Genomic DNA, 27,079 nt, shown 5'->3' on the forward strand with positions numbered 1-27,079 from the left:
GTGTGGCTCCCACCCCTGCTCCGTGTGCGGGTGCCCCCCCACACACACACAGGAGGCGGTGGTTGCGTCCGACCAATGGGGAGGCGGCGCGCCCCAGCACGTGAGAAAGGGCGGGGCGCTGGAGTGCGGGAAAAATCATTAATTAAAGAGAAATTAAGTAATTGCAATTAATAATAATTAATAATAGTAATAAATGACCCGAAGGAGGAGGCTTCGGCGGTGAGCAGAGGGTGGCGGAAGGTCCCAGCCTTGGACCTGTGTGGAAGATGAAGCACCTGCTTCCATCTCTTTAAGCACTCAAAATTGGGGGAAAAAAGGGGATTTCACCCCAAACTGGGGACGCGGCTGAGGCACAGGCCAGGAGGAGGCTGGGTTTGGATGGAGCAGGTTTAGCTCCATAAGAAAAGCAGGAGTTTAAGAGGGGCAGCTGAAAGATGAGCAGGTTTAGGGGAGGTTGGGGGATTCGGGGGTACTTTTAGGGGGGTTTGGGGTATTAACTTTAGGGGAAGTTAAGGTACTTTTAAGGGACTGTGGGGTAGTATTTTGGGGGGAGGCCGGAGTACTTTGGGACCCCAAAGACCCTGCCCAAAACCCGGGCTGTAGAGCCATGGGGAGAGGAAGGGTGGCCCCCTCCTCAGCTCCAACTCCACAAACAGCTTTTGCTTTAAAAGCATTTTCCACCCCACAATCAGCACATGCAGCCAATAACCAGGAATTCCATGTTTATTTTAGGAGTTTTTTGTCCTTTTTCCCTCTTTTTGTTTTTTCCTCATCACCAGAGCATGACTGGGACCCGTTTCTATCACACCCGCTCTGCACAGAGAAGCCCACGGAGGGGGGTACGGCAAGCGATGGGTCGGGCACTGAAGGATGAACCGCTCGGATGAGGACGGATGGACACAGGATGGGAGAGTGGAGTAGGGAGCAGACCTGGAAGGGGTCGGTGAGGTCGGTTTTGGCACTAAAAAAGGAAAATGGAGATAATCCGCTGGAACTCGGAGGAGCACGAGTGCTTCTGGCTCTTGCTGCCGGGGGTTCTCGGTGCTTCAGCTAAAGTGGATTAGGTTTTGGAAGCCTTTGATGGCCCCAAATCCCCCTCCAGTGAGTGTGTGTTCCACTGGGTCTGCTCACAACCACCCAGCACAGGCTTCCAGCCGCAGAGGGAATCGATTTGCAGCTCGACTCTGGAGCAAGCTTGGGAGCTGGTTCACCCTCCGTCCTTTCCTCGCCAGAGATCAAACAGCATCATCAAGTTCAGTCTTTTTCTTGAAAAGAAGCTAATATACAGAATACAAAGCACTATATTTACACCAGTAACGGTAAACAGGTTCATCTCCACACTGATCAGCAGTCTGTTTTCATGTGTATAAAAAGAGAGTCTTACATTGACTTCAGAGGAACTGATGAGAAGTGACACAGCACAGGGAAAGAGGCATCAATACCCTCCACTTAAACACCTTAAATAATAAATAATCATTACTTTTGGGGCAGAACTCAGCTAACATACACTTTAGCCACAGATGTTTAAGGACTGAATCGAGTGTCTTTTGGTGAAATCACATTACACAAGAAGTGGTTTTAGTGACCAAGCTTTTAACCATCCTCAACCCTCTCTGAAACAAAACTGCAGGATTTCAGATGAAATCTGTGCAGGGGTCACCAGTCTGGGCAGCCCACAACCATGGAGTGTTCTGCATTGCTATGACACAGCTTTGAAGCCACCCTGGGGTTGGTTTTAAGCATCATCATCATCATCATGTCCTCTGAATATAGAGTGAGCCAGACCTGTGAGCCCCATCTCTGCTCACACAAGTTCTTCACTGCTGGAGTGCCCCAAGTTAGGAGGGAATGGAGTTCTAGAAGCAGCAAATACCCACTGCTTAAACACGATTGGTTGCTTCTTCAAAAGAGAAGCTTTGAAAGGCTCCCGCAAACACGGAAGGGTCTTAAGACACTGAACTACACACAAAAACAGACAAAAGGAAACAAATCAAGTGGTTTTCACTGCTCTGCCAGAGACTTGTGTTCAAGCCTTTAGTGTTCCCCTCTCCAGAACCAGGATGGCAAGGGAGTGAATTAACAATCTGGCAGGTTGTGTCTCTAGTTTACCTCTAAAACCAGCATTATTAACACCAGGTTACTGTGTGCTGCCTTGGCTGGCAATTTGTTTTCTCTTTTAAAAGTCAACCAGAAGTTTGATTCTACTAAAAGCTTAAATCTGGGTGACTTAACACTGAAGGCAAAGCTTTTTAAAACCTGTGTGTTCCCCTGCAACCAAGTCCTGGACCAGTGCAAAAGAATAAAAAGAACCAGAAGTCCTGAAGAAACATATGGAAAATCCTCATCAGGGTATTACTAACAATGGAAGCACTATGATTTCTTCATTTTGCTGTGATAAATCACGCTTTTTAAACATTCAGCTCTAAAATGAAGCACTCAAATGTGAAACACAATCAGAGACTTCCCAATATTGCAATTCTCCTCCCGCACGCTCCAACACAAACATTCTTCCGTGTTTTTCCAGAGCCAAGGGAAACAAAAGGAAATCGCTGCTTTAGAGAGACCGCAGCAGCGCTGTGGCAAGGCTGTGAGCACTCCCCCAATCGCCGCGGCTTTCCCTCTGCCAAGCCTGGACCAATGACCCAACTTCTGCTTTTGTTGGCAAGAATGGTTACTCAAAATAAATAATCTCCGATTAGAAGCAGCTTTAGAAGTAGATTCAGGCACAATTCTGAGCTATTATTTTGTTTTCAAGTTAATTCCCATTTACGTGTGGACAAGCATCATTTATCTTCCAGCCAGGTATAACACAAAAGATGCTCTGGGGCAGGATTTAAAACTGCTGTGCCGCAGCGGGTTGTGGCACAACCCAATGTGCTGGGGGTTGGAACTGGATGATCTTAAGGTCCTTTCCAACCCAAACCATTCTGTGATTCTGTGATGCTCATCACCCTGGTATTCAGGGATGCAAACAGAGGTTCTTACCCTCACAGCAGAACCCCTCACCATCAGGGGAAGGGAAAAACACCACAACGGGTGTATTACAGCAGCAATAACTGTGCAGTGGCAGCAAAGCTGTTAACTGTTTGCTTTCCCCCCTTGCTCGAGGAAGTGATGGGCAAGTGCTTCACAGCCATACCTGTCCTATTGTTTCCACATTATCACTTGAAACCGCTAGAGAATTCGGAGCCCCACCAGAGCAGAAGATACTTTCCAAGGGAATAATTGCGTTTGCTAACAGAGTTCTGTTTGCACTTTAAAAACCTCTAATAAAAATAACTATATAGTGGGATTTTATAAATAGAATACACATTTAGCTTCGATGAGTTTCATTACATCCCTCCCCCCCTTTAAAGAGTTTTGTCTTTAACTCTTGTGAACTAACATGATAATTACTAAGTCTCTGAAAAAACACATTTGTACCACATTATTCTTTGGACATTTTTGAACATGCATCCACAAAAGCAACTGCCATTTGTGTACTGAAAACAGTTGTGTTGTACAAACCCAGTTTAGGAATCGGATCGAGTAGTACACTGCTAACAAGCAAAAAAATTTGCTTCCTTGAAATCCTCGTGTAAAAAATGAGATACAATGAGGAGGATTTTCGGATCGGTAAGTCTAAAAACGTGTCAATATGACACCGCAGTAAGAATAGAAAACAAAAAGAAAGTATTTACAGCTTTACAAAGGAAACAAAGAAAAGAGGTCATCAAAATCATTTCCAGCATTTTCACCTTTTTCTGCCAAGCTTTTGATCTGGTTTCTATGGAGTGGTTATATGCGAACACAACAGGACCACTGTCGGCTAAGTCAGCAGCATCGCTTGAAACTAAACCAAAGACCTCCGAGGGAAACTCTCAAGGACCGACCCTGGTGATCCACTAAGTCCTACACAGCCTAAATAAAAATAAACCCCTGATCCCAAGTATGAAAACACCTTTTCTTCTTTAAAAATGGATTAAATACGCTTAAAAGAAACAGACACCAACAACCATGGTAATTTACTGACATACACATCACCACCACACACATTAATTCTAAACCCTCTACTCTAGCCCTGCAACCCTTACACTTCCCAACAGACACAACCCTACTACAGATGCTCCTTGTAATTATGGCTATGAGATAAACCCGAGGTTACAGCTACCTTGTTACAGCTGAAGTTCTGCTTCCTCACTTGTGGCAAACTGAGGATATTCCACTGTTTCCTACCCTCATCACACCAGCTCCCAGTTTCAAGAACTCTCAGCCTTTATCCTACTAAGACATTGAGTTTGAACGGAAACAAACCCCACAACACAGCACCAGCTAACCCGGACGGCCACTGAAATTGCTCAGTTTCTCCAGTACCAAAGAGCGTTTCCTAACTGAGCGGAGCCAAACGACAGCCTCCACCAAGGCTGGGTCACTGTGCAAGTCGATTGCTTAACAACGCCTCCACAACCATCACTAAAGCATCACAGACATTCAGCTTTGGCAGATGGTTTCTCAGCCCCGTGAGAAACTATGTATTAGCAGCTGAAGTTCATACAGGCTTCACAACCTTAAGAGTACTTGATTGAAAACATGCAGTCCCAGCCCCCTCACAAAAATACCCCATATCTCTTGTCCCCCACCCACCCCCCAACTTGTAGCCCTAGTGAACGTAACATTTACCACTTTGGCCACCTAAGAAATAATAGGAATGAGCACTTTGGAATAAGGTTCTTTTCCAGAGAAAAGTTATCTACATTTTACATGATGAAAGAGGCTTTGAAAAAGCCCCTAACCCACACCACAGGAACCAAGAAGTTGCTAGCTACTCTATGAATAACTGCACTGAGTAAGGAAACCACCAGAATATCCTTGGATCTGTTTTCTTGAACAGAAGCCATCAACTGTGGATCATGACCTCCACACTGTGGATCCAGATGGATCATCCCAGCACCCCTCCCCACTCTGAAAAACACAAGGAGCCCATTTGATTCATGTAGCCTAAAAGCACCATCATGTCTAAGCAGGAGACGGAGCTGAACAGTGATGAAACTCCAGGCAGCAACATGGGAAACTGATTAGACATTACTGTACCCACAGTCACAGGGGGAACAGAAACCCCCTGAGATCCTGCCCCTCTGCATAGCTGCACAAGACAGAGGCACTTCTGCCCAGGAACATGCCATATGCTGAGACATTTGCACTCTTTTTGGCAGAAAGCAGCACTGATTTACACTGGGTGCATGCTTACAATGCAGTTCCACTGATTTCAGACCAATAGCTTGGAAATAATACTCAGGGAGCTAAAAAGACTGGCCAGCTTACCTTTACATAACACTGAGAGGGTGCTTAAATCAGGTAGTTCCCTGTCCAGTCCTAGCACTGCTCCTACACAGCAGCTTCTAAGCTTCCTGGCAGGAAATCAAATACATTTGGTATTTACTCCGAGTCCTGCAACTGCGCATTAACTACACAGTTACCTTTAGGCAGTATTAACTACACTTTCAATCTTGGTCTAAAAAACAAACAGAAAATTATTGGCTGAGGTTTATACCCTGTTTTTACCTGGCTGAGGTGCTACAATTCCCACTATAACCATACCTGATGATGACAGAGTTGCCTCAAACACCACCAAGACTTTTGATGCTGCTTTCTCCTGTGTAAAAATACAGAAAGATTGACAAAGTCTAGGTCTCCTCACTTTCTCACAGAGAAAGCACATGGCTGTCCCTCCCTAATTCTAGGGCAGCAGTAGTTTGGGATTCATTTTACTATGCCCTAAAAAGGATTACAGTATTTCCTGATGTTCAGCTTTCCTGAAGAACAGTGGTCTGGAACTCTCCCAGTGTCATGTCTCAAGCCTACATCTATCCTACCACATGTCAGTTTATCCTGATGCTTCAAACTATCCCACTCTAAACATCATGAAAGCAGCATAAAATGGAGTTACCTCCCTGTCAGCAAAGTCAAATCTGCAAACACTATGGTTTAAAAGAAGAATCCTGAAAACGAGAACACACAAAACACCACAAGAACTGAAGGGCTGAGTTCCCTCCTAATCCAATCACTGGAAACAAAGGCATTGTAATATGACATTCCTCCTCAAAAGAAGCTCTACAGATAACTAACATGTGCAAATGTGGTTTTAGCTTTCCTTTCCCAAGAGATAACTGTTTCCCAGCAGGGACCAAACATTCCATATAAATAAGGCGAGCTTTTTTTTTTGTGGGTTTTTTTTTTTGCATAGAAGTTTATCAGGGATATTCCCACCCCATGGAACCCTCCTCTGTCCCCTGCTTTGCCACCGAGCTGAGACCTGCTGCTTCTGCAGACTCTGGAGTGGAGCAGAGAGCTTGTAACGCATCTCAAAGGCTCCTTCAGCCAGAAAGATGGAATTGAGAAACTCCTGTTAATACTGTAGAACTGCTTAATCCTAAAAGCTGTCTCCACCCCTGCTCTTATTTTAAATGTTTCAAGTTCAGTTTGGACTGTTACAGTTCAAATTGGTACAGTTCAATTCTCTTGTTTGGAGCCAGACTTTGGTAATTGCACCATAAATGTCTCAGGTTCACTTCTCATTTTGCAAGCATTCCTTTTGCCAATGGGTGCAGCAGTTCAATAAAACCATGAGCTTCTTGAGACACCCAGAGCCTTTTGCAGCACCATTCTTTGCTGCTAACGGATTAGGATTTGTTGAAAGAATATTTTGTATAAAAACACCTGCTATTAATATTCCACTGGAGCTCAAAGTGGCTCAGCTTGGGGCAAAGGCACAATTAAAACACCATGTTTTCTTAGAGGACTCTGCATTTACGATTTGTAGAACAATAGAAATTTACAGCACCAATCCTTGCGTGGGGTGGGGATGCGTGTAGGAATGAGTCCTTAGAAACCCTGTGTGAGGGCTTAGAGTCTTATTGTTATCTGCCCCCACATCAGTGTATTCTTTTATAATCGTTTCTGGTATCTTCCCTTTCACTAGAGTGCTCCAGCTATGTATCAGGTGACCATTGGCTCCACATCCGTCTCTCTGTCCAGCTCATCCTGAATTTCATCTGTGTTTCCTGAGTCGCTGCTGGCTACAGAGCTGGGAGATGGAGAATTTCTGTAGGAAAGTCAGAGAAAGGTTTAGACAAGGAATTAAATATCAATGACAGATAGGGGGGAAAATGAACCTTAGAAGAAGACAGTGGCTTTCGCTTCCCACAACATTTTTCAATATACCTTATTAACATTAAACTTTGGGTTTATGGTAAATACAAGTAGTAAAACAGCCCACGTGCTGCCATCCCACTCCTGCCGTCTCCTGTCAAACGTAAAGGCTGCCCTGGGTTTACTGATGAGGAAATGGACGATGAACATCCTACAGAGAGTGTCAGCATCCATAAGTATAAAACTTGAAAACTCTAAAAATGTTTATCGTCTTGTTCTTTTAAGCCAGGATGTGCACTGTGGGCAAGCAAGAGCTAAGAAAAACCCCTTACAGTACAGGGTCCTTAACACATGAGAAGGTTAAAACCCAAGTTGTTCACATAAGCCCACAGTCAAGGTTTAATTTTGGCTTTTGTTTGAGAGTTCCACACCCACAACATTAAGGCTAAACATCCACTCAAATTAGAGATCCCTGGTTTTACCCACAGGTGTTGAATCCTTTGAGCTGGTACTGTGTGTAGCACACAGTAACTGTTACACAGTTCCTTTTTGACTGGTATTTGACTCTGAACAAAGCAACCTTATCCAAAGGACAAAATGATGCTACTGCCTTTAAAACAACTGGCAGGAAACAAACCAAACCTCTTGAAGCATCCCAGGCAGAACAGTAACATCTTATTACCTGTCAGCTGAGCCTTTGATAAGCCTACGACAGGTTTCCATTTGGACATCCAGGCCCCTTTTCATACTACACATTTCCATGTATTCATGAAGGTGGCGATTCATGTCACTCTTAGCTGTGGCCAATTCCAGCTGCAAGAAATAGAAGAGAATATTCAGCCTAAAGTGAGACGGTAACAGCTTCTCTCAGCTTCACTGCATTTATATATTGGTGGAGATACTAAAGCTATCCAGAGCCAAGCCAAAGCATCCACACCATTTATGTTTAACCTCAGTGTTGTAAACCATCAATTCATTCATCAGCTGATGAAGTGCAATTTAATCAGAGCTCAGCACTGGTTTTAAGCAGCCCTCAAGTTGTTTTTTTTCCTGCTGCTTAGCATCTTGTTTGTCAACACCCAGTAATTAATGAAAGCATGTTCTAGGCAGGGCAGAGAATTGGAGAAGCTACAGCTGTTGTGTCTGGCAACCTCTGAGGCCACGTCTTGGAAAGCGTTTCTCAGTGTGACAGTGGATATGCAAGGGGGGAAAGAGTAATAGTGCATTTTTGCTCTCTTTGTTCTGAAGGTTCTCTCTCCACCAGCTACAGATTTATGCTTACTCAGTAACAGTGCTGTGCAGAGAATGGTATTTAGAAAAGAACCCCAAGGGTATGTCAGAGGAAAATCCCTTACACAGACAGACATTCCACCTTTCCTCTGTGTATATACTGCATCAGAACACTGTAAGTTTTCATCCACTAGAAACAATTCCTATTGTCATGAACCACTTCCTTACCTCTATCTGCCCTATTGTTTCCTGGTATTCCTTGTCTCTCGTTTTAAAGAAGGACTCTGTTTCGTGGATCAAGTTTCCCAGGTTTTCCTCCTGCAGGGGAAAGGAGGACACAAAGAATTAGCAAGAATCTAACACAGAATTCAGGTTTTCTTGTCTAACCTGCTCAGAAATGCAGGTTGTGATGCTCTTCCATGCAAAGACTCTTCTCAATACATTTTTACACAGGCAGGGAATATTCTGCTTCTTAAAACACATTTTTGTACAATGACCATGGCTTTGCACACACAAAGTCTCTGATCAAGGGACCTACAGACCAAGGCTCCAGCAATTCACACACATACACCCGGTGCTGCCAAAGAACCAAACCCATGGATTTCCCGAAGCTTTCACAGTCTGATCACATTTAGATTGTAATTGCTCTCCCGCCACAAAGCTTTGTTTTCCTTGCATTGACCACAGTGCTACTTACAGCTTTGCTCTGGAATACCCATTTTCCAATTGCATATTATTACTCTCAAGTCCTTTCAGTTTCCATTCGCTCATACCTATGCTCTGCATGGATTGTTTCCTATTGAAATCTCTAACTGCTAGATAAAGCAAGCTCACTCCAGCCTACTACCGATGAAAATGCCACATGCAAGAACACATGCTGTCCCATAGGAAACGTCCTGCCAGACAGCAGCTCCCATAACATCATCACTTTGGATTGTCAGTCCAGTCTGGGCTACAAAACATACAGCACTATTTCATGCTGTCACAAAGAGACTAAAGCAACGCCACTGTTCTCTCTGTCACATTACTACCTATCTCCCTTCTCCAGAAAGAAAATGATCAATTTAATGCAACTGCACTGATGAGCATTAATTATGTTTCCATCCTCTGGTCATATCTGAGGCAGCTTTACCAGAATCATGCCTGGTATCAGCACCAGGCTACCCAGCCTATAGCTACAAGAATCATTCCACTTATCCTTTTATATGCAGGAGTGCTTTAAGGAGGAAGGTCATAAAAGAAGGTGGCTATGGCACCACGTAAGAACTTGAAAGGAATAAAGCCCCTGGAAGGAAGATTCAGGCATGTAAAGCACGATGTTAAAGACCAGGCACAGTCGGAGCAGTCTTTATTCTGAATCTCCATCTACAAGACAAATCTACCCTTTCCTTGTGTAATTTTCATTTAGAAGGATTTAAGCTGCTTAAAACCTTTATAGAGTTTCTGTACATAAGGCCTGAGTTCGGCAATATTCCTCTGATAGCTGTGCTTATACATGCACACATGGGTATATGCAAATCAATCTGTCACTAATTCCAGCACATGGCTGCACATTATCACTCTGCCACTTTCCCTGCTCGAAAGACGACATGTAGCTAAGCACACTGCTTTCTGCAGCCCTAGCACTTCTAAGTAATCTCTGCAGTTTCAGAGGATGCCAGATGATACACAAACGGGAAGACGTAACATTAACACACTCCTGGCAGTCAACACAAGACAATATTCAGGAGACTGCTGCCTCAGCATCTTCACACTACAGTGCTGATGGAAGGAGGCAGGATTATTTCTTACCTACTGCTGTTGTGCTGCTCGGTAATGAAATAATAGCATTGCATTTAAAGACTACCCGCACAAAGCCTGACCTCGGCATTTCAATCACTCTTTAGGCTTGTTTAAAAAGGCTCAGGAGTCACCGAATGAGGCAGCATGCAGCCATTAGCTTATTTAGTGTGGGATCTTAAGGATTAAAAGCAAGCTGTTTATTATCCACCAATGCCAGGAGAATCCTATTGACTAAGAAGATGGAAGCACATGATTCACAGCTTCAGAAGATCCCTGGGGCCTTACGCAGTCCTGCAGCCACAGCTTCTTTGTTTGTGATGGGATATACATGCTTTAACATCTTCCATAGGCCATATTGAGTTTATTTTCCTCCCCACTAAACTGTGCCACCGTGTGTGCTACGTGTACTCTTTTGACAATTAAAATGTGAATGATAATCTACAGAGATGCTGTGTAGAAGATACAGGGCTTGAGATAAACGACTGCTCAGGGTGACAGACCATGTGATGCTCCTGTAACACCGCGACACATTGGATCTTTTGACACTCAACCTGATACTTTCAAATACTCGGTATGAAGGAGCAGAAGAAATGAAGTTTGACAAATAAACTGATTGCACACACTGAAAAGCAACCATAAAGAGAAAGCACTAAGAGGATTTTTAAATCAAAGCAAGTTTGTGTGGCAAACTAGATCACCAGTTAAATACGCAAAGGCTCAGATGGCTGAAAGCAGCTGAGGGCTACAGTTCCTGCAGAGAATAGTTTGAGAAAAGAAGGGAAGTAAACTCACCTCTCCTTGGAGGTCAATGGAAGGATTGCAGTTTGTGAAGTCTTCCCAGAGCAGCAACGTTTCCTCATTCTCCTCCCATGTTAAACTATCACAGTCATCATCAAAATCAAATGTCTCACGACTGTTAAGGGAACGGGAAAACCATTAGTGAAAACTGCTGCAGCCCCACTCCTCTAATTAATCATCCTCTAATTAATCATGATAAAAGGGGCTATGAGAACCAAGTGAAGGAAACAATGCAGCAGCTGAAAATCCTTACAGGTTTTACAAACAGCCTTTTCCACTGTCCAAGTCCCTCACTCCTGGGCTCTTTGCCACCCCCAAGCAGAATAAAAGCTCCTTGTTAACATCCCTGATGCCAGGCCACAGCCCTAGCTCTGTCCTCCAGATGGTGCTGCACATTAGTTTCCCCTGTTTGCAAAACCACAAAGATGTTTGAAACTATTCTTTTTATACATGGGAAAATGAGCCCAAACACAGTGCGAGGAGTTTTACAAGAAACAGGCACCAGAAGCCTCCCTGCGGCTTTGCATGCTGAAGTTGAGCCAACATTTCCCCTGAAGCACTTAAAACCCATGATTCCCAAAAGTAACAACGATGAAAAACTGAAGCCTCAAAGCAACGTGCAGGTGAGCAGAAATACTCACTGTTGACTTGGACAACAAAGATACTACTGCAGCCACTTAAGACTGAGAACAAACAATGGCAAGAGCGGCCTTTAACCTCGTTATTTGGTTAAGCCCCTTTAGTAGGTTCTGTTGTGTAAGAAAGGAAAGTTTTAGAAGGCACTGAGTCCCTTTTGGTTTGAACAGCAGCAGAGCAGAACACCAGTAGCTGCTTCTTGTCCTTGCTAAGGAGGCCTGACAAAAACCTGAACTGGCTCCCAGAACCAGCCTGCTCATTTCAGACTGATGCATTTTTATTACTTGAGCTCACTTCCTTTTAAGCAGATAACATCTTAGTCCGGAAGCAGAGGCCAATACTGTCTTCAGGAGGCTGAAGAGCTTGGCAAGAGACAGGCTTTTTGCCTGGACTCAGCATGACTTTAAAAAGTCATTAAACCAAAACCCCCTATAAACTTGGACATACGGAATAGTGCCTTTTGCAATGCAACTTTTTCGCATCAGTTCCTTTTCGCAAGAGCTATCCTTGTGGGAGAGCCCAAAGGCTCTGGTTCTGAGGGCTGCTTACTTCAGAGACTCACTCTTCAAAGCTGACTGCACTTGGACTTTTTACTACTAGACACGTAAAGATCCAAGTTCGTAACAGCTAAAATGCAAGTTGCTTTGTTTCTGTGAATGAGAGAAGCTCTTCAGCTGTGTATTTTCTACTTCACAAAGATCCCAAACCCAGACATAGAATCACAGAGTAGTTAGGGTTGGAAAGGACCTTAAGACATCCTTAGAAATGTACCATCCCCAATAAGCCACAAACCCTGTTATCTACATCAACCCAATCTGAACCTATCTACAAGAGTCCTGCAGTGCTTTGTGCCATGTGTAATAGGACCAGGAAATAAGAACTTCATTAGCAGCACCAATAAAAACCAGGTATCACAGGCCAGGTTTAGGAACAAAACTAAAAGCTAGATGCAGTACAAACCTTGGAGTTCAATTTTAGCCTCTTGCTTTTCTAACACCTACACACTCTGCTCTCACACTGAGTTTTAGTGGTAGAGAAGTCAAAAATCGATTTATTACACTGAATATTACTCAGGGACTAAAGATACCCAAAACAGAGTCCTAACAAGAGGAGTTACGTATGACTTCTGCAAGAAACATGCCCTCCTGAATGTGAAATTCATGTGGAAAGAAAGACATTCCATGAAAACAGAACTTTAGGGAACAGCTGACGACAGAAGAGGAGTTAGTGCTTCCTGGAAAATTTCTTGTGTACTCCTACATATGAAATACTGTCCTACATTGTGTGGGAAAGCACTGGGAATTCTTCCCTCTGCAGTCACTGCAGGAGTTGGCAGAAGTCACTGCTATTCAATGCTACGGAAGTCAGACCTATGGTGCTTGCTGGGGTCATCCTCTGCCAAAAGAAAACAGCAGAGAACCCTCAAAAGCCTCACCAGGCTTTGGCCACCTCCATCACTTGTAGAACAGAAGAAGGTAACAGCAGGGGCACAGCACCAGCCAGCCTCCTGCACTGCTTTGTGTGCCACCAAGGTGCAGAGAGTCTCTTTTCAGGTGCTACAGACTTCCCAAGACTCCAATCTGGGAGTCTTTAGGCAAAATAAATGCCAGTCCTTCCAGCTGCAGAGACCAGATTCTGCAGCAAGACTTAAAACTGCTAGAACTGATCTTCTGGACAGACTCACCACTACCATTTGCCTATAGCTCCACTGAAAAATCATGCAAAATACTAGAGAAGTTTGTATCCGTTTTGAACTGAGCTTTCAGTGACCTTCCCAAATTCCATCCAGCCCAAGCAGCAGTGAGGTTCTTTCCAAAACTCTAGAAATCTGATTTTCAGCCAAATATGCAGAATAGACTCATGGTTTGTACTTTTTTTATGGTGTTGCATATTTCTTGGTTTGCTACTGTTATAACAGTACTGCATTGGAATCCTGTATGCACTTCCAGTGTCTCCAGCATAGGAAGGAGATGGAGCTGTTGGAGCAAGTCCAGAGGAGGCCACAAGGATGATCAGGGGCTGGAGCCGCTCTCATACAAAGACAGGCTGAGAACATTGGGGCTGTTCAGCCTGGAGACCTCGTAGTAGCCTTTCAGTATCTGAAGGGGGCCTGTAGTAATAGGACAAGGGGTGATGGGTTCAAACTGAAACAGGGGAGATTTAGGTTGTATAAGGAAGAAATTTTTACTGTGAGGGTGCTGAGGCGCTGGCCCAGGGTGCCCAGAGAAGCTGTGGCTGCCCCATCCCTGGCAGGGTTCAAGGCCAGGTTGGACACAGGGGCTTGGAGCAAGCTGCTCTAGTGGAAGGTGTCCCTGCCCATGACAGAGGGTTCGAACTGGATGATATTAAGGTTCTTTCTAACCCAAACCATCCTACGATTCTATGATAACAGCAGTAAAAGAAGATGTTTGTATTTTTTATATTCTCTACTTAAGGGAGGAACAAAAATCAGTTCATTTTATTTGAATTTCTAGAAAACCTTCACGTATGTGGCAGCTCAAGTGTTCTGGGACTGTCTCCATTTCAGAACAAGCTTTCCCCATGTTGTTCATGATACTCACAGCTGATTAAACATGCGCTTCATTTCATCTGTGATGTTCAAGGAGCAGCTGACCTCATCATCAGAGAACCTGCCATTGTCTCCATCCTGTTCAGAGAGGTCATCATCAGATGTGAGCTTACGGTCTTTCTTCTTGGAAGCCACCTTAATTGGAGAGAAGAGCAGTAACTAGAAGGTTCAACTGAAGGTGCTGCACCATGAGAGGCAGAAATAGAGACAGAGAGGCATTAGGTGTGAGCAGATATAACTGTTCATCAGGCCCCAGGCAATTCAGGGCTTGCTCATATTCAAGACAGGAATTGCATCTTTTAATGAGTGGTGAACACAGAGCACAAGGAAGCAGTTCAGAACAGGGAAGAGCAAAGCAAGCTGCAGGCTGCCAGAGGTCTACAGATGTTCATCTGTTCACTGGCACCGGTCTGTGATCGACCAGAGAACATGCAAAGGTTAGAATGATAGAGGGAGAAGCAGAAGCTGGCAGGAGTGCCCAGGCAGCAGGCTTGAGAGCAGTGACAGAACTCTTCCTCTCTCCTGCCACCACCACAGGACTGAACCACAACAAAAGAGCAGACAGGAAGCCTTTCTAGGTAGCCTTGATTTCAGGGTCATTCCCACCCCAGCAGCAGAGGCAGACTGCTAATCATCAGGTTGACAGAAGAAGGGTTAAAGTGAACCATGAAAATGCCTGGACAACCTCAAAGAAATGAAGTTCAGAAACATACGGAGAACTCAAGGGATGCCCCTGCAGAGCGTGCAGAGGATCACTTCTTCATCTGAGGACTGTGAACATGAGAGATATTCAGAGATCATGCCACAGAGTCACAAACACACAGTCCACTCTCAGCCTACTTTAGCTTTTCCTCTACTCAGCATATAAACCATCCCTTACTGGTATTGTTCTCCACGATGATCATTTTAACCACTGCATGCTTGACCAAAAGTGTGCTCTGCAGTTACCTTTGAGCAGAAAGACATGGCAGCCCTACTCAAAGACACACTTAGATCAAAGTAGAAGGAAGCTGGATTAATCACAACTGAAAGTGCAGTTGGGACAGAAGACCAACTGCATCAGGAGTTACAGCTTTGCTCCACACAGAGCTGTAACTGCTTGCTTCTGGAGCAAATTAAATCACTTTCCTACTAGCACCAAGGAGCCACATTAGCTCAATGAAAGCAAGGGGAGTTTCTAGTTCAAAGCAGTCATAGTTCACCATCACAGAAGTGTTATTTCTGGCCTCAGAGCTTGAGCCAGAAATAAGAACATTCAAATGACAGTTGTAAACGCTTAAAACCCTTCACTTATGAAGGGAACAAATGTGAGGAAGCCATTTATAAAAACCTACACTCTGTAATGCTTTTTTCCCTGCATTCATTGTAGACTAGCATCAGACTAACAGTGTGCCTTAAAGGTCATCCCGAGGCTTCTTATTTTAAACTCCTTGTGTGTTGTGCTCTTAATACTACAGAGAAGAGAGTTATATTCCAAGACTGAGAAAGAAGAAAATCTGCCTGCACAGAGAAACATCAAGAGAAGGCAAATGACCTGGACCACACTCCTCAACGCTGCTCCCTCTTGTCCCCTCACTCCTTGTCCTACCCTATGGAAAATTCATGGCCTAATCACCTGGAATATCTTGGAAACGTCTTCAGAGTTGCGCTGCTGCGCTACATCACACAGCTTGGCTGTGATATCGATTCGCCGACAGATGTCCATGTCCACCTTCATGGCCTTTTCTTGAATCTTTGTGTCCAGGTCTGTCATGGGCTGCAGGAAGGACAGCAGTGATTATCCTCTATTATTATACAGTTCAGGAAAGAAGAGATACCCCACAGTATCTCTCTAACCCCAGGGCATACCACTCTTACACAGTATTACATCTTGCTCTCCGGAAAGGCAGTACATGGACAATCTAAATGGACTAGACAGCTAACAAATAACATTCATATTTGAACCTAATAAAGTTGCAGAGTGCTCTGTCACTGAAAAACCTATCCCCACCCCAAAACAACTGCTAGATGTGGCAACAGGCAAATTGTATGGGACGATAAAGCTTTAAAAATGGAAGAGAAAAACCCTGTTGAGATTGTGCATGACAGAATAAAATCTAAGACCTGGAGAGTATGCAACAGTTCTCCTCCTTTCAGACAGAAAAGCTGTGCCTGCAAGGGGAAGTTGCTTTTAAAACAGACTCCAGGTTACACAGCAACTTTATACATACCACAGAAACATGAAATCAAGACTGGATCTAAAGAGATCCCTGAAAATTCGTGACACACAAACCACTCCTCATGGCATTAACCTGGCTTCCAGCCTAGCAAAAGTTCTACTTGAGAAATATCTTGTCTTACTTCCCTCTGGGCAGTAATCATAAACATCATTTATATGAGATACTCCCACTCAGACGTACAGCTGGCTCCTCATGAAGAAACATTAAAGCCAAAGGCATATTTTCCAGCCTAGACAAGACTTACTCTGCTAGAAAGTATCACTTCAATGGCCAGGCAATGCTTCCTCTGTGACCAGAAAAGCAGAAACACTCTTTGCAGAGCATGTTTAAATACCAAATCCCCTTTCCAAGATGAAATCTTTGGGGTTAGGTTTTTTGGTTGGTTGGTGTAGCTTAGTTTTGGTTTTAAGTCATTAGAAGAGTTCTTCTCCAGCCCCTGTCAACCACCTTTGGACAAGCTAGAGATCTCTGTTTCACAACCACACTGAGAAAAAGAGGTCTTTAAACACTGACACACTCTGAAACACTCTCTCAGTTGATAGGTACCAGTGATTCTTACCCACAGGAAGGCAAGAGCCACATGCCAACATCTTGCATTTCTCTGCTCTAAATATTTAGACAGTGAGATTCAAAACAAGCCTTCTCGCTGGTTTCCTTATGCTCTCTTCTCCCTTACAGGGTTTGCAAAGCCCAAAGCACACTTGAGAGCAAGTTGAGGAGGATGCTTGCCTTCACCACCACCCTTTTTGTACACATGGAGCACCATTTCTTCCTCAGTGAAAACGCCATCACAGTGATGCAACCCTAAGGAGTTTCTCCCTTTCACACTGCCTCTAACCAAGCATGCCTGTCCTTGATTAAACACCAAAAGAAGAGAGAGCTAATTGCCAAATTTCACATGAACAGATCTAGTGGCCCTGAGAGAATGGATTTGACACCAGGAAGCAGGTTCTGCAGGTTTATATAAAGTCAGAAGGAAGCAATTCCATGCAAAATTACTGAATAAATAAGCATAATAGGACATATTCATTAGACAACTGGCATCTGCACTACTTCAGTCTTACAGAGAACAGCACCTAACTTAATGTTCACCTGGCTTATCTTCCTAGATACTTGCATGAGTACACACTCTCAGTATGTCTAAGTGTAAGTATTCAAGGCCAGGTTGGACGGGGCTTGGAGCAAGCTGCTCTAGTGGAAGGTGTCCCTGCCCATGCCAGGGGTTGGAACTGGATGAGCTAAGGTCCCTTCCAACTCAAACCGGTCAAATTATCCAGTCGTAGCCTAAAAGATCCCCAGCCTTGAAGTGAACTCAGGATCTAATGAGACCCAAGCCTTCTACCAAAAAGCACCACTGGAAACAAAGCCAGATACTTGAACCAGTGATACTGAGAGCTTCCCCAAAGGGAGCTGGGAAATACACAAAGTGTGCTCCCTTTCTGAACACAACTCTCTCATGTGACTCCGAGCTGAATCCCTCCTGTTAGCAGTACATGGTGCTGCTCAGTGACCTGCGAGTTCTCCAACATTTGTGCCATGGCCGCAGATGTGAATGTCGGCACTGCCAGCTGTGGAGAACAGGGAAGGGAGGGAAGAGTCCCGGTTACGGGCTAAGCAGCAAAGTTAATGCATCTCTATACAGACCAGACAGGAAGCAGGGGGCAGGGTGATCCGCCTGATGCATTAGATCATAAAGGCAGCCATAAATGCTAACTACAAAGCAGCACTCACTAAGACCATAACCTTTTTATGAATGAAGCCATTTGCATGACACGCACATTTCACAAAGGCAGTGGGAGTTGGCCACTCTGTTCTCCAGTGTACTTACATCACTCATCAGACCCTTAAAGACCACAAGTTCTGCTTTCAGTCTTTCAATCTTTTCATTTAACTCCTCCTGGAGAGCTTCGGCTTCCTGTGCCTCCTGCAAGAGAAAGCACACAAAGAACTAAGGGCTAAGAGGTCAATATATGCTTCCTCACTTAACCTGAACAGGGCTGATAAGGCTTGTCACCACCCCAGACTTCACTTTGCCAGACTTCAGCACCTCCCTGCTTCAGCTCCCAAACATTAACACTATTCTCTAGCACAGAGCAATGCAGCCAGCTGCTTTAGCTAGGACAAAGATTTTAAAAGACAAATTCAAGTTATTACCACCATAATAAAAGGCACAGAGAAAACCTGTACTTTTCAATACATGCTATTCAAAGCTTACCTCTCGTAAGGTTTCTACCATAGATTCCAGACTCATTCTTCTTGTGAATTCCTCTTCCCATCTGAAAGATAAGATTTGCAGGCAAAGTGTTAACTGGTTTTCCCCCCTCAAAATCACAAGTTTTCTGGTAGCTGTAGGATGATGACAGTTACTTGAAATGTAAAGCAGATGGTCCCCCACACTTGTACACCCTTAGAACGGGAACATTAAGCCTGTAGGAGACTAAAAGCTAAATCCACTTTCATTGGGATCACTACTCTTCCTGCTCTCATATGCAATATTTGGTTGCAAATAAAGTGGGCCATTTTCAGTGCAAGAAGAATCAGCTGAAGGTAAATTATGTGAATCAGCAGCTGTACTATTCATCTGTTCGGTCCAATCAGTTCATACCTTAATATGACTTTGCTATCAAAAGCCTCAATAATCTACATGCCTCAATCATTTCCCAGCACCATCACCGCAAGGAGTACTTACAGAAGCATCCTTGAATGCAGGGAATACACACTTACTCTGCTGCAGTACTGAATGGGCAGAAGAAAAGGAATTACAAACTGTGTAATTAAACCTCATACTATGAGCATCATTACATTTGAGTTCATTGTTGGATTAAGTGTAAACATATTCAGCAGTTCCCCTTTTTCAACATCAAAACCCTTTAAGGAACAAAAAGCACTATTTGACCATACTAACTTGAAAGCTAAACTCTTGAAAACATGATGATACCCATTCATACACACTGATACGGTTTGATTTGGGGGAAGAGAGAGGAAGTAAAACATGTGTCCCTCTTTTTGAATGGGCAGTGGTGCACATGACACTTGTCCTGTCTGTTATAACAGGAATTACACCCCTGGAAGAGAAACTCTGGATACCACAGGATGAAAAACAATCTCAGAGTACCATCACGGTAATTCCTGTTGCCACTTCAACACGTTTTATAGCCTAACTGAAAATGGGAAACCACAGCCCAGAAGTCTATTAAATCAAAGGATTCTTACAAATGCAAGGTTACATCTGCTAAAATGCATCATTTCATCCTATTTTCAAACCCACAAAGGAACCTGGTGATGGGTAGGTTTCAGGATATTCCCACTGAGGCAGCTGGTTTGATGCATACGTAATCACTGTGCCACTCGATACATCTGCTCATTCCAAGTGCAAATTTAATCCCATCTGAAATGGAAGCCAGGGGGGACCATTTCAGCAGGAAGGATGCAGGCAGGCACAGTGCTACTGCAGTTTGCTGTCTTCAGGAGCAATCACAGGCACCTGAAGGGGTTACATCTTAATGCAGCAGCAGCTCAGAGGAGCAGGGTGCCATGATGACATGCTGCCTACATCTGCTCCTTCCTGCTATTGTGGGGCAGGAATCTCCAACATCATGGCATGTGGATTCCCTGTCATACAGTTTGACTTATGCAGGAAGCCTTGTGTGCATCTTTTTAGCAGCAACGATTTATTGCCAAGCAAAGGAAAACATTTAGGTTGAAATTTGCATTTGTCATCAAATGTTTTAGCTCATATTTGCATTTCCTATTTGTTTTTTTTCCACTACTAATTACACATATTTCTATAAAAATAGCAACTGGATATTAAAATCTGCTATCCTGATTTTAACACTAGAGGCAGCAAGGTGAAATGAAAGCAAATGGATCTGCAGTCTGGAAGATGGGCTCCTTCTGTTACAGGAGGAGTGTTGCATGGCTTCAATCATTTCTCCTGGTCTCGCTGCCATCAGGCTGTCATTAGGGCTGGAAGTCAAGCAGACACTGCAGAAATTGATACGCTGCTTCTCCAGGTTTGCACTGTTGCAATGAGGACGCCTGCCTTCATCCAGGTTTGCCTGCTGTACAGTTTGCATCCTCACAGTGCATTCTGCAGAGGGAAAACGTAACTGCGTGTTTTTACAGCCTCTGCCAAAAGCTAGGGAAAAGGATTAGCATTCCTTCCCAGCAGTCCAGCCGTGCTGGGCTGCTGCCAGAATTACACATCTCAGACCCAGACCTTCCTCATCCTGCAGAAACTCCAGGAGTTCCTTTTTTTTTTTTTCCCCTTTGTGCCGTTTTGCAGCACAGTGATTTACAGCCCTAATTCCCTTCCATCACACTCATGACATCTTCAAGAGGAAAAGGATCACCTCTTTTTACACACATACAGACCCCTCTCCACAACTCCTGTGTTGTTCATTATAAGAATAAAGCAAGCAGGTAATTTTTAACCAAAAAGTTCATGCCTAACAAAGAAGTTTGCACTGGACTGACATAAGGGTCCTGCTAGAAACACTCATATCACAGTCTGAACCTCAGAGCACATTTCTCCCACCCACCACCAAGCTGATTAACCTCATTTAACAGATAAAAATGCCAATCTTACTTTCTCCTCACACGTAAACCTCAGGAGACTATTTGTAAAGAAGAGAGGAAGGAAATGGACAGGAAGGTAGAGGATGACAATGGAGCCGAGGATTAATTCTCCATTTCAACTTCCAAGGAAGTGAGATAATAGAAAGATTGCTCATTCATATGATCATCCTGTATTTGTTGTGACACACAGGGCTTTAAAAGGAACCTTGGCAGCTGTGCTACTTACTACACACTCCAGCAAATACAGCAGTGAGGAGTCAGTGTGCCACTGAGAAGATGCTAACTATAGCTCTGACATCTTTAATGTTCAACACACTAAACTATTCTCCTGGTCATTTATACTGGTCAATATTTTTCTCTTTAGTTACCATCTAAAAGCAGAAGATGCTCTTCCACAAGTCTTCCACAAATGCTCTTCCAGTCAGCAGGCTGCAGGTGCCTTCTACTTCCTAGCAAACAGAACCAGTGATGCCACTCTGCATGCATGTCCATGAAAGGGACCAGAGCCTTCCTTCATCTCAAGGAAGAGGGAAGCACCACCTGATTATCACTTCTGCAGCACAAAGCAGAGTGGGCAGGTAACTCCTCAGCTGGATAAGCATGGGAGAACCAGCACAATGGGGACTGTAATCCCAAAAGGGAAACGGCTGCACATACTGTAGACTAAAAACCCAGCAGACTTCACATATTTGCTGCAGGGTATTACCCAGCCAGCTACTCCTGCTGCTCTCAAATACACTGATGTCTTGGCTCAGATGCATCGATTGCATCCCAAAAATCTATCTTGTGACCCACGTTGCCATCTAAGTCTACCAGACTTTCAGTTTCTTGTTTTACTTTATTTTTTTAACACCAGTAATACAGATTTCAAATCTAACCAAGCTTTTTTCCTTCTTTCCCATCTTCCAAAAATGTTTTAGTTCCAACCCACCCCCCAAATAAAGGGATTTTAGAAGCTATGGATCTATTCCCCTTTTACCAGATGTGACACATTACATTCCAGCAGCATTCAGTCATTGCAGCTTCAGGCCCCAAACTACTTCTGCAGTCCTGTCTTACATAGCTTAGAGGAGAACAAAGGCTGCTGGCTTTCTTTAATGGGAATAGCTACATTACAGGGATATTAGACAAACAAAACACATGAATAGTCAGCTGGGATTAACACAGCTTAAAGCAGTGTTCTTGTAAAGCTGAGTCACACCACAAACTTGTGTGTTTCCTTTGAAACTGGAAGAGTAGCTACCAGTTCACCCATACTAACATCAGCTCCTGCACCCAAGAAAGCCCATGGAGACATCCCAGGAGCTGGATAATGTCACTTAAAAGCTTCTCTAAGTTTTCAGGCCTAACACTCATGAAATTAAACTGAGCTTGTTGACACAACAAGCTTCGAGCCACTTTCCCACTCCCTGAATGCCTGCATCGATGAACACAAGTATCTTTCTTTCTCCTTTCCCTGTGCCAAGACAAGCTCAGGAATCCTGGCCAGTGAAGCGCCCACAGCAGCAATTCAGAAAACCTCTTTGGAAAAGAACATTAGTTTTAGAGAAGTCTTCTTTCCAAAGATTGCTCAGTAGTTTCCTTTAAACCCCAGGATTTTTAGGTGTGAGTATGGTATTACTTAGACAAGAAAACATGCTTACAAAATACACCAGGCATAAATACAGTGGTTTAAGTATGTTTTTGCTCAAGGCAGAAAGGCCCAAGTAGAGCAGCTAACAATGCCTGATGGTATCAACTGCATTATTTCTTCCATAAAAAGTATCCTCCCCTCAAGGAAGCAAATAGCCCTCAAGTAGCACTGAATGACATTTTTCCATATAAAAAACTCTTTAGGGAGGAAGACAAGATCCTTCTTCCTGGGAGTTTTGTACAGCCATGCTGAGAAAAAAACCCACCAAACAGGACAACAGAAAACAGCTACAGTGGTCCAAGCTTCTTCCCTGCCCTTCCCTCAGGTACCAACTCCAAAGCTGGAGCATCTTCCCATCAGTTTATGGGGACGAGCAGCAGCAGAAAGGAAAACCTAACAGTTTATGAGTGCTTCAGTCCACAAAAGGAAACTGAAGTGTTAGTTTGAACAATGGCTATAAAATGCCCATCAAATTATTGACAGTAACCACTGAAACAGACCAACCATCAGCACTACTTCAAGGAACAGCGTAACTGTTTCTTCTTGCATGCTAAAACACCACTATTCCACTTTTGGCACAAGATGCACGCAGCCTTGCTCATCTGTTGGACACGAAGCATCTAAGATGCCTTCTCTGATGTACCACACCTGCAAGAAGATGGAATAAACCACTCATGCTATGGCAGGGCCAAGTAATGACATGTCCAGAGCTGCCCACTCCCGCTCCTTTGTGGCAACACTGCTTGTTCTTTGTGCATGTTGGGATCGTTCTGACGCCCATACATTGTTTACAGGAACCCCGAATGGCAAAGCTGGCCAGCGCTGGCATGAGATTTAACACTTAGGACACACCAGCCTAACCGATGTAATCACTTCGCATTACTCACGGTTGTTACACGCCGCCTCTCACTGTGGGCCTGCAGTAACATGCCCACTAATCCCCTTCTCCAACACCTAGATAATAACTATCAACATTACAGTTTATAACTCTGGTTATTATACACTGATTTCATTCAAATTGACTTAACGGCCTAGATGTACAAACCTGGATTCCCACAGAAAAGGATCCAGAGCCTAATCCTGGGATCTGCCAAAACAAAATCTGAGCAGGGCGTGCTGTTTGAGAGCTACACAGTGTGATAATTGGGAATAAGAAAGCATCATGTTCAAGACTTTCTGGACAGATGTCATCAGAATTAAAGAAGACCATGTTGGAAGGGACCTCAAGGATCACCTGGGCCAACCTTTCTAAGCAAAGGTATAGAGAAACCTTCACAATACTGAAGTTCTGCTGCAGCATCAGTCTCTATTGAACCATTTGCAATGATATTTCTTAATTGAGAGAAGAGCCTGCATCTACAATCTCACTAAACCATTCCCAAGACTGGAATGGCAGTTTGGGAATATAAATACAAATAGCTGTCTGCATGTTTTCATTAGCTTAAAAGAACCAGACCATACAAGATGGATTTCATTTAACAACACCACGAAACCTTTATTTTGTTAAGCAAACAAAATCATAGAATCCATTCTTTCTGCTTTTAGAATTCTTGCTTAAGAGATCATTTTCATGTCCAGGCTTAGTTTAGCACTATATTAAATGTAAGATTGCATTAATTTGCTTATTCAGAAATGCCACCTCTTGTTTCAGTGAGCATTTTTAAGACGCTGTAATAGAGGGATTCTCCCAGACGATCCCAAGCACAGACCATTTTGATCCCACATGCCCTGACTTCTTACTGAAGCAAATTAAATGTCAGTTGATGGGCTCCATGTAAAACCTATTAATTTAATGGGAACTTCTGATTCCATTAAAGCCTGGCTGTAACACAGCAGCACTTGAATGAAGTCATGTTTCTTGCCTGTTGCAAGCAACATCCCTTCCACAGATTCTCCCTGCTACAAGTCAGCCACCGCAGCATCACATTTCCCAAACATCAGAGCACCGGAGAAGTTTGCATCCTTGAACCTCTAGCAATGGTCTAGATGATACAGGAAAAGTCGCTGCATAGCAGAACTTGTACGCTTTGCACTGTTAATACTTAGGTGTTTCATTATAAAGGACCATTATAAAGGAGAGTTAATATTAAAGTCCTATTCCAGACTTGTGCTCTGCTTAAAACAGCACACAGACCTTTGAACAGCAGCAATTGCTTGTGAAGGGAATTACTAAAAGGACTTACTCTACAGAAAACCATTGTATAATTATGCCTCCCAATTACATACACCTAAAAAGATGCTCCAGCCTGTTACTGCAACCACAATAAAAATCATCTGCAAGTTCATTTGTGTTCTGTTCCTGACCACATGAGGTGTTTCAACAAAAGCCATGCCTAATGTCACAAGAGTTCAACAACACCAAGTAAAAGCAACAGCCAGGCCTGCATTCCTTTACAGAGAAAATTATGGTGCTTTTAATACAGCAGGAGTTTCTGCATATAATTGTGCAATATTCACAGCAACATTAAACACATTCTCAGCTCCATAGCTAGGAGTCATACACCCCTGCAGCACTTATTCTTGGAAACAACACTGCACTAAAAAGCCAGTTTTAAATCTAAAGTGTATTTTGATACTTGGATAAGCTCTGGACCTCCACTTGCACTTGCACCCAGCCCCAAACACAAAAGTCAATTAACAAAGACACAAGATACTTATTCAGGGAGGTGTAACACAGCATGAGGCTGCTGTTGGGGGCTTCCACAGTATTTTATACATCTTCCTGATAGAGAAAGCACTTAAAAGCTCTCCTGTCCTTGAAGAAGGGCACCACCTATTACAAACTTCAGTTCTTTTCAATCTCACAGCTAGGCAAGTGAAGGAAAAACAGAAATAAATCCTTGGAAGTCTTCCACTTCCCAGTGCATCCAAGGCTATTAATGCTGGTAAGTCAATTTCCACATCACACAGTAGCAAAGTCACTTGAAATAGGGCTGCCTTAAAAGAAATGTTTTCTTTTTTTCCCCCACCATAAGTAGACTGAGCAATAGGGTAGAATAGCTGAAGCCATCAAGCTCAGTGCAGCCCAGCTTTCACTTTAAGCAAGGCCAAGTTCAGAGTTGTCTGGCTGTCAACCTGCTCTCAGCTGAAGAACCTGGATTCAGCTTCCTCTCAGAACATGAAGGTGTCGGAGCTCTGAACTGAGTAAGTGCTACACAAAGAAGTCTTTTCCCTTGTGTTTATGATCTAACCAACATCCTGGTTTCTAAGCCCTTCTGAAAGCTCAAGTCCAGAACTTCTGAAAGTAGGTAAGTTATAAAGTTACTTTGATTGGAAAGAAAAGCTTTGTACAGCATCCTTTTTCCCCATGTGCTCTAAACCCCTTTCATATTCTCCTGAAGAGAAAAATCAGACCCATGACAACATACTCATCTGCAGATCACTGACCTGCCTATTCTGCAGCCCCAAATGATTTTGAACACCACTGAACAGGTTAAATCTATGAGAAGTGTTGAAAGCATAACTCAATGGCCAGGAGTGCAGCTTTCTGAAAATAACCTGATCGGGTTAGGTAACTCTTTTTGGTGTTTCATGCAAGCCCATGGCATCTGTACTCTGCTACTCCTGTTCCTCTCAAGCATATGGAAATCATAACTGCTTTGGAGGAACAGAGATTTTATACTTTAAGGAGCAAAAGCATAGGTGGCATCTGTCTATTCAACCTGTATTTCTAACGTATCCATACTCCAGAAGCAGAGTATAATTCAAACCCCATTTTATCACTCGTGTCCTTCACACCTCAAACCATCACAGGAACATAACTGCAAGCAAAGGAACCATTTCTGGTTAGTCATACACTGTTTTGGCTGGTAAGATACCATCAGATTGCAAGCTCTTGGAGCAAGACTTAATGATGTAATTCATGATACAGTAACTGCTACAGACGGTGAATTAAACCCTGCTTTCCACAGCCTCCTCAGTTTGACAGTGTCACCACAGCTTCACAATCCTGTGCCCAACATGTCCCAGCAACCACAGACGCAAGCAATAGTAGCTCAGGCTGGATGTACTCCTCAGCAGAGGTGGGCACTCACAGGCTGCAGCCAAGTCTGCAGGCAGAATTCAAGCTAGCTGTATTCCCCTCAGCACCAGCAACTGAAATTCATTTTTCACTGCTGTCAAACTCTTCAGGACAGCATTTACAAGCCCTGAACAAATACACAGCTCTTAAGCATGAACAAATAATTCTGCAGTGTGGATCTATTGCAGTTTTTGACAGCTGAAATGCAGTTCTTGGGTGGGTGCAGCAGACCCCGGGGAAGAGAAGAGTGATTTGGGCAGTAACATGAGAAAGCACAATGAGAAGGCTGCTTGCCTTCCATTTCCCAGCCAGCTTAGCAGTGGCTGAAGTTAGCCCAGAACTGTTTCTAACAAAAGAGCCTTGTGGAAGAAAGGCAACTTGAGCAAACACAAGGCCTACAAGTGGGATTGCTTTGGCAGGGGTTAAGGATTGACTCTGCAATAAAGCAAAAGCAGCCAAGACTACAAGGTAAGGACAAAACAGTC

General features: G+C 43.7%; 1 protein-coding gene across 1 annotated transcript in view; it reads right to left on the reverse strand.

The window, feature by feature from the left end:
- Positions 1–6,931: 6,931 nt before the first annotated feature.
- Positions 6,932–27,079, reverse strand: part of IFFO2 (intermediate filament family orphan 2) — a gene marked incomplete at its 5' end in the record, with an annotated part of 36,769 nt that continues 16,621 nt past the window's right edge. Inside the window, 8 exons of the mRNA XM_080631225.1 lie at positions 6,932–7,081; positions 7,811–7,941; positions 8,587–8,676; positions 10,933–11,053; positions 14,136–14,278; positions 15,759–15,899; positions 18,191–18,286; positions 18,578–18,638. Of these exons, the coding sequence (XP_080487351.1) occupies positions 6,976–7,081; positions 7,811–7,941; positions 8,587–8,676; positions 10,933–11,053; positions 14,136–14,278; positions 15,759–15,899; positions 18,191–18,286; positions 18,578–18,638 (889 nt within the window). The 3' untranslated portion in view covers positions 6,932–6,975. The remainder of the gene's footprint in view (positions 7,082–7,810; positions 7,942–8,586; positions 8,677–10,932; positions 11,054–14,135; positions 14,279–15,758; positions 15,900–18,190; positions 18,287–18,577; positions 18,639–27,079) is intronic.

This window comes from Psittacula echo, assembly GCF_963264785.1.
Source record: "Psittacula echo genome assembly, chromosome: 17".
In the NCBI taxonomy this organism is placed as follows: domain Eukaryota; kingdom Metazoa; phylum Chordata; class Aves; order Psittaciformes; family Psittacidae; genus Psittacula; species Psittacula echo.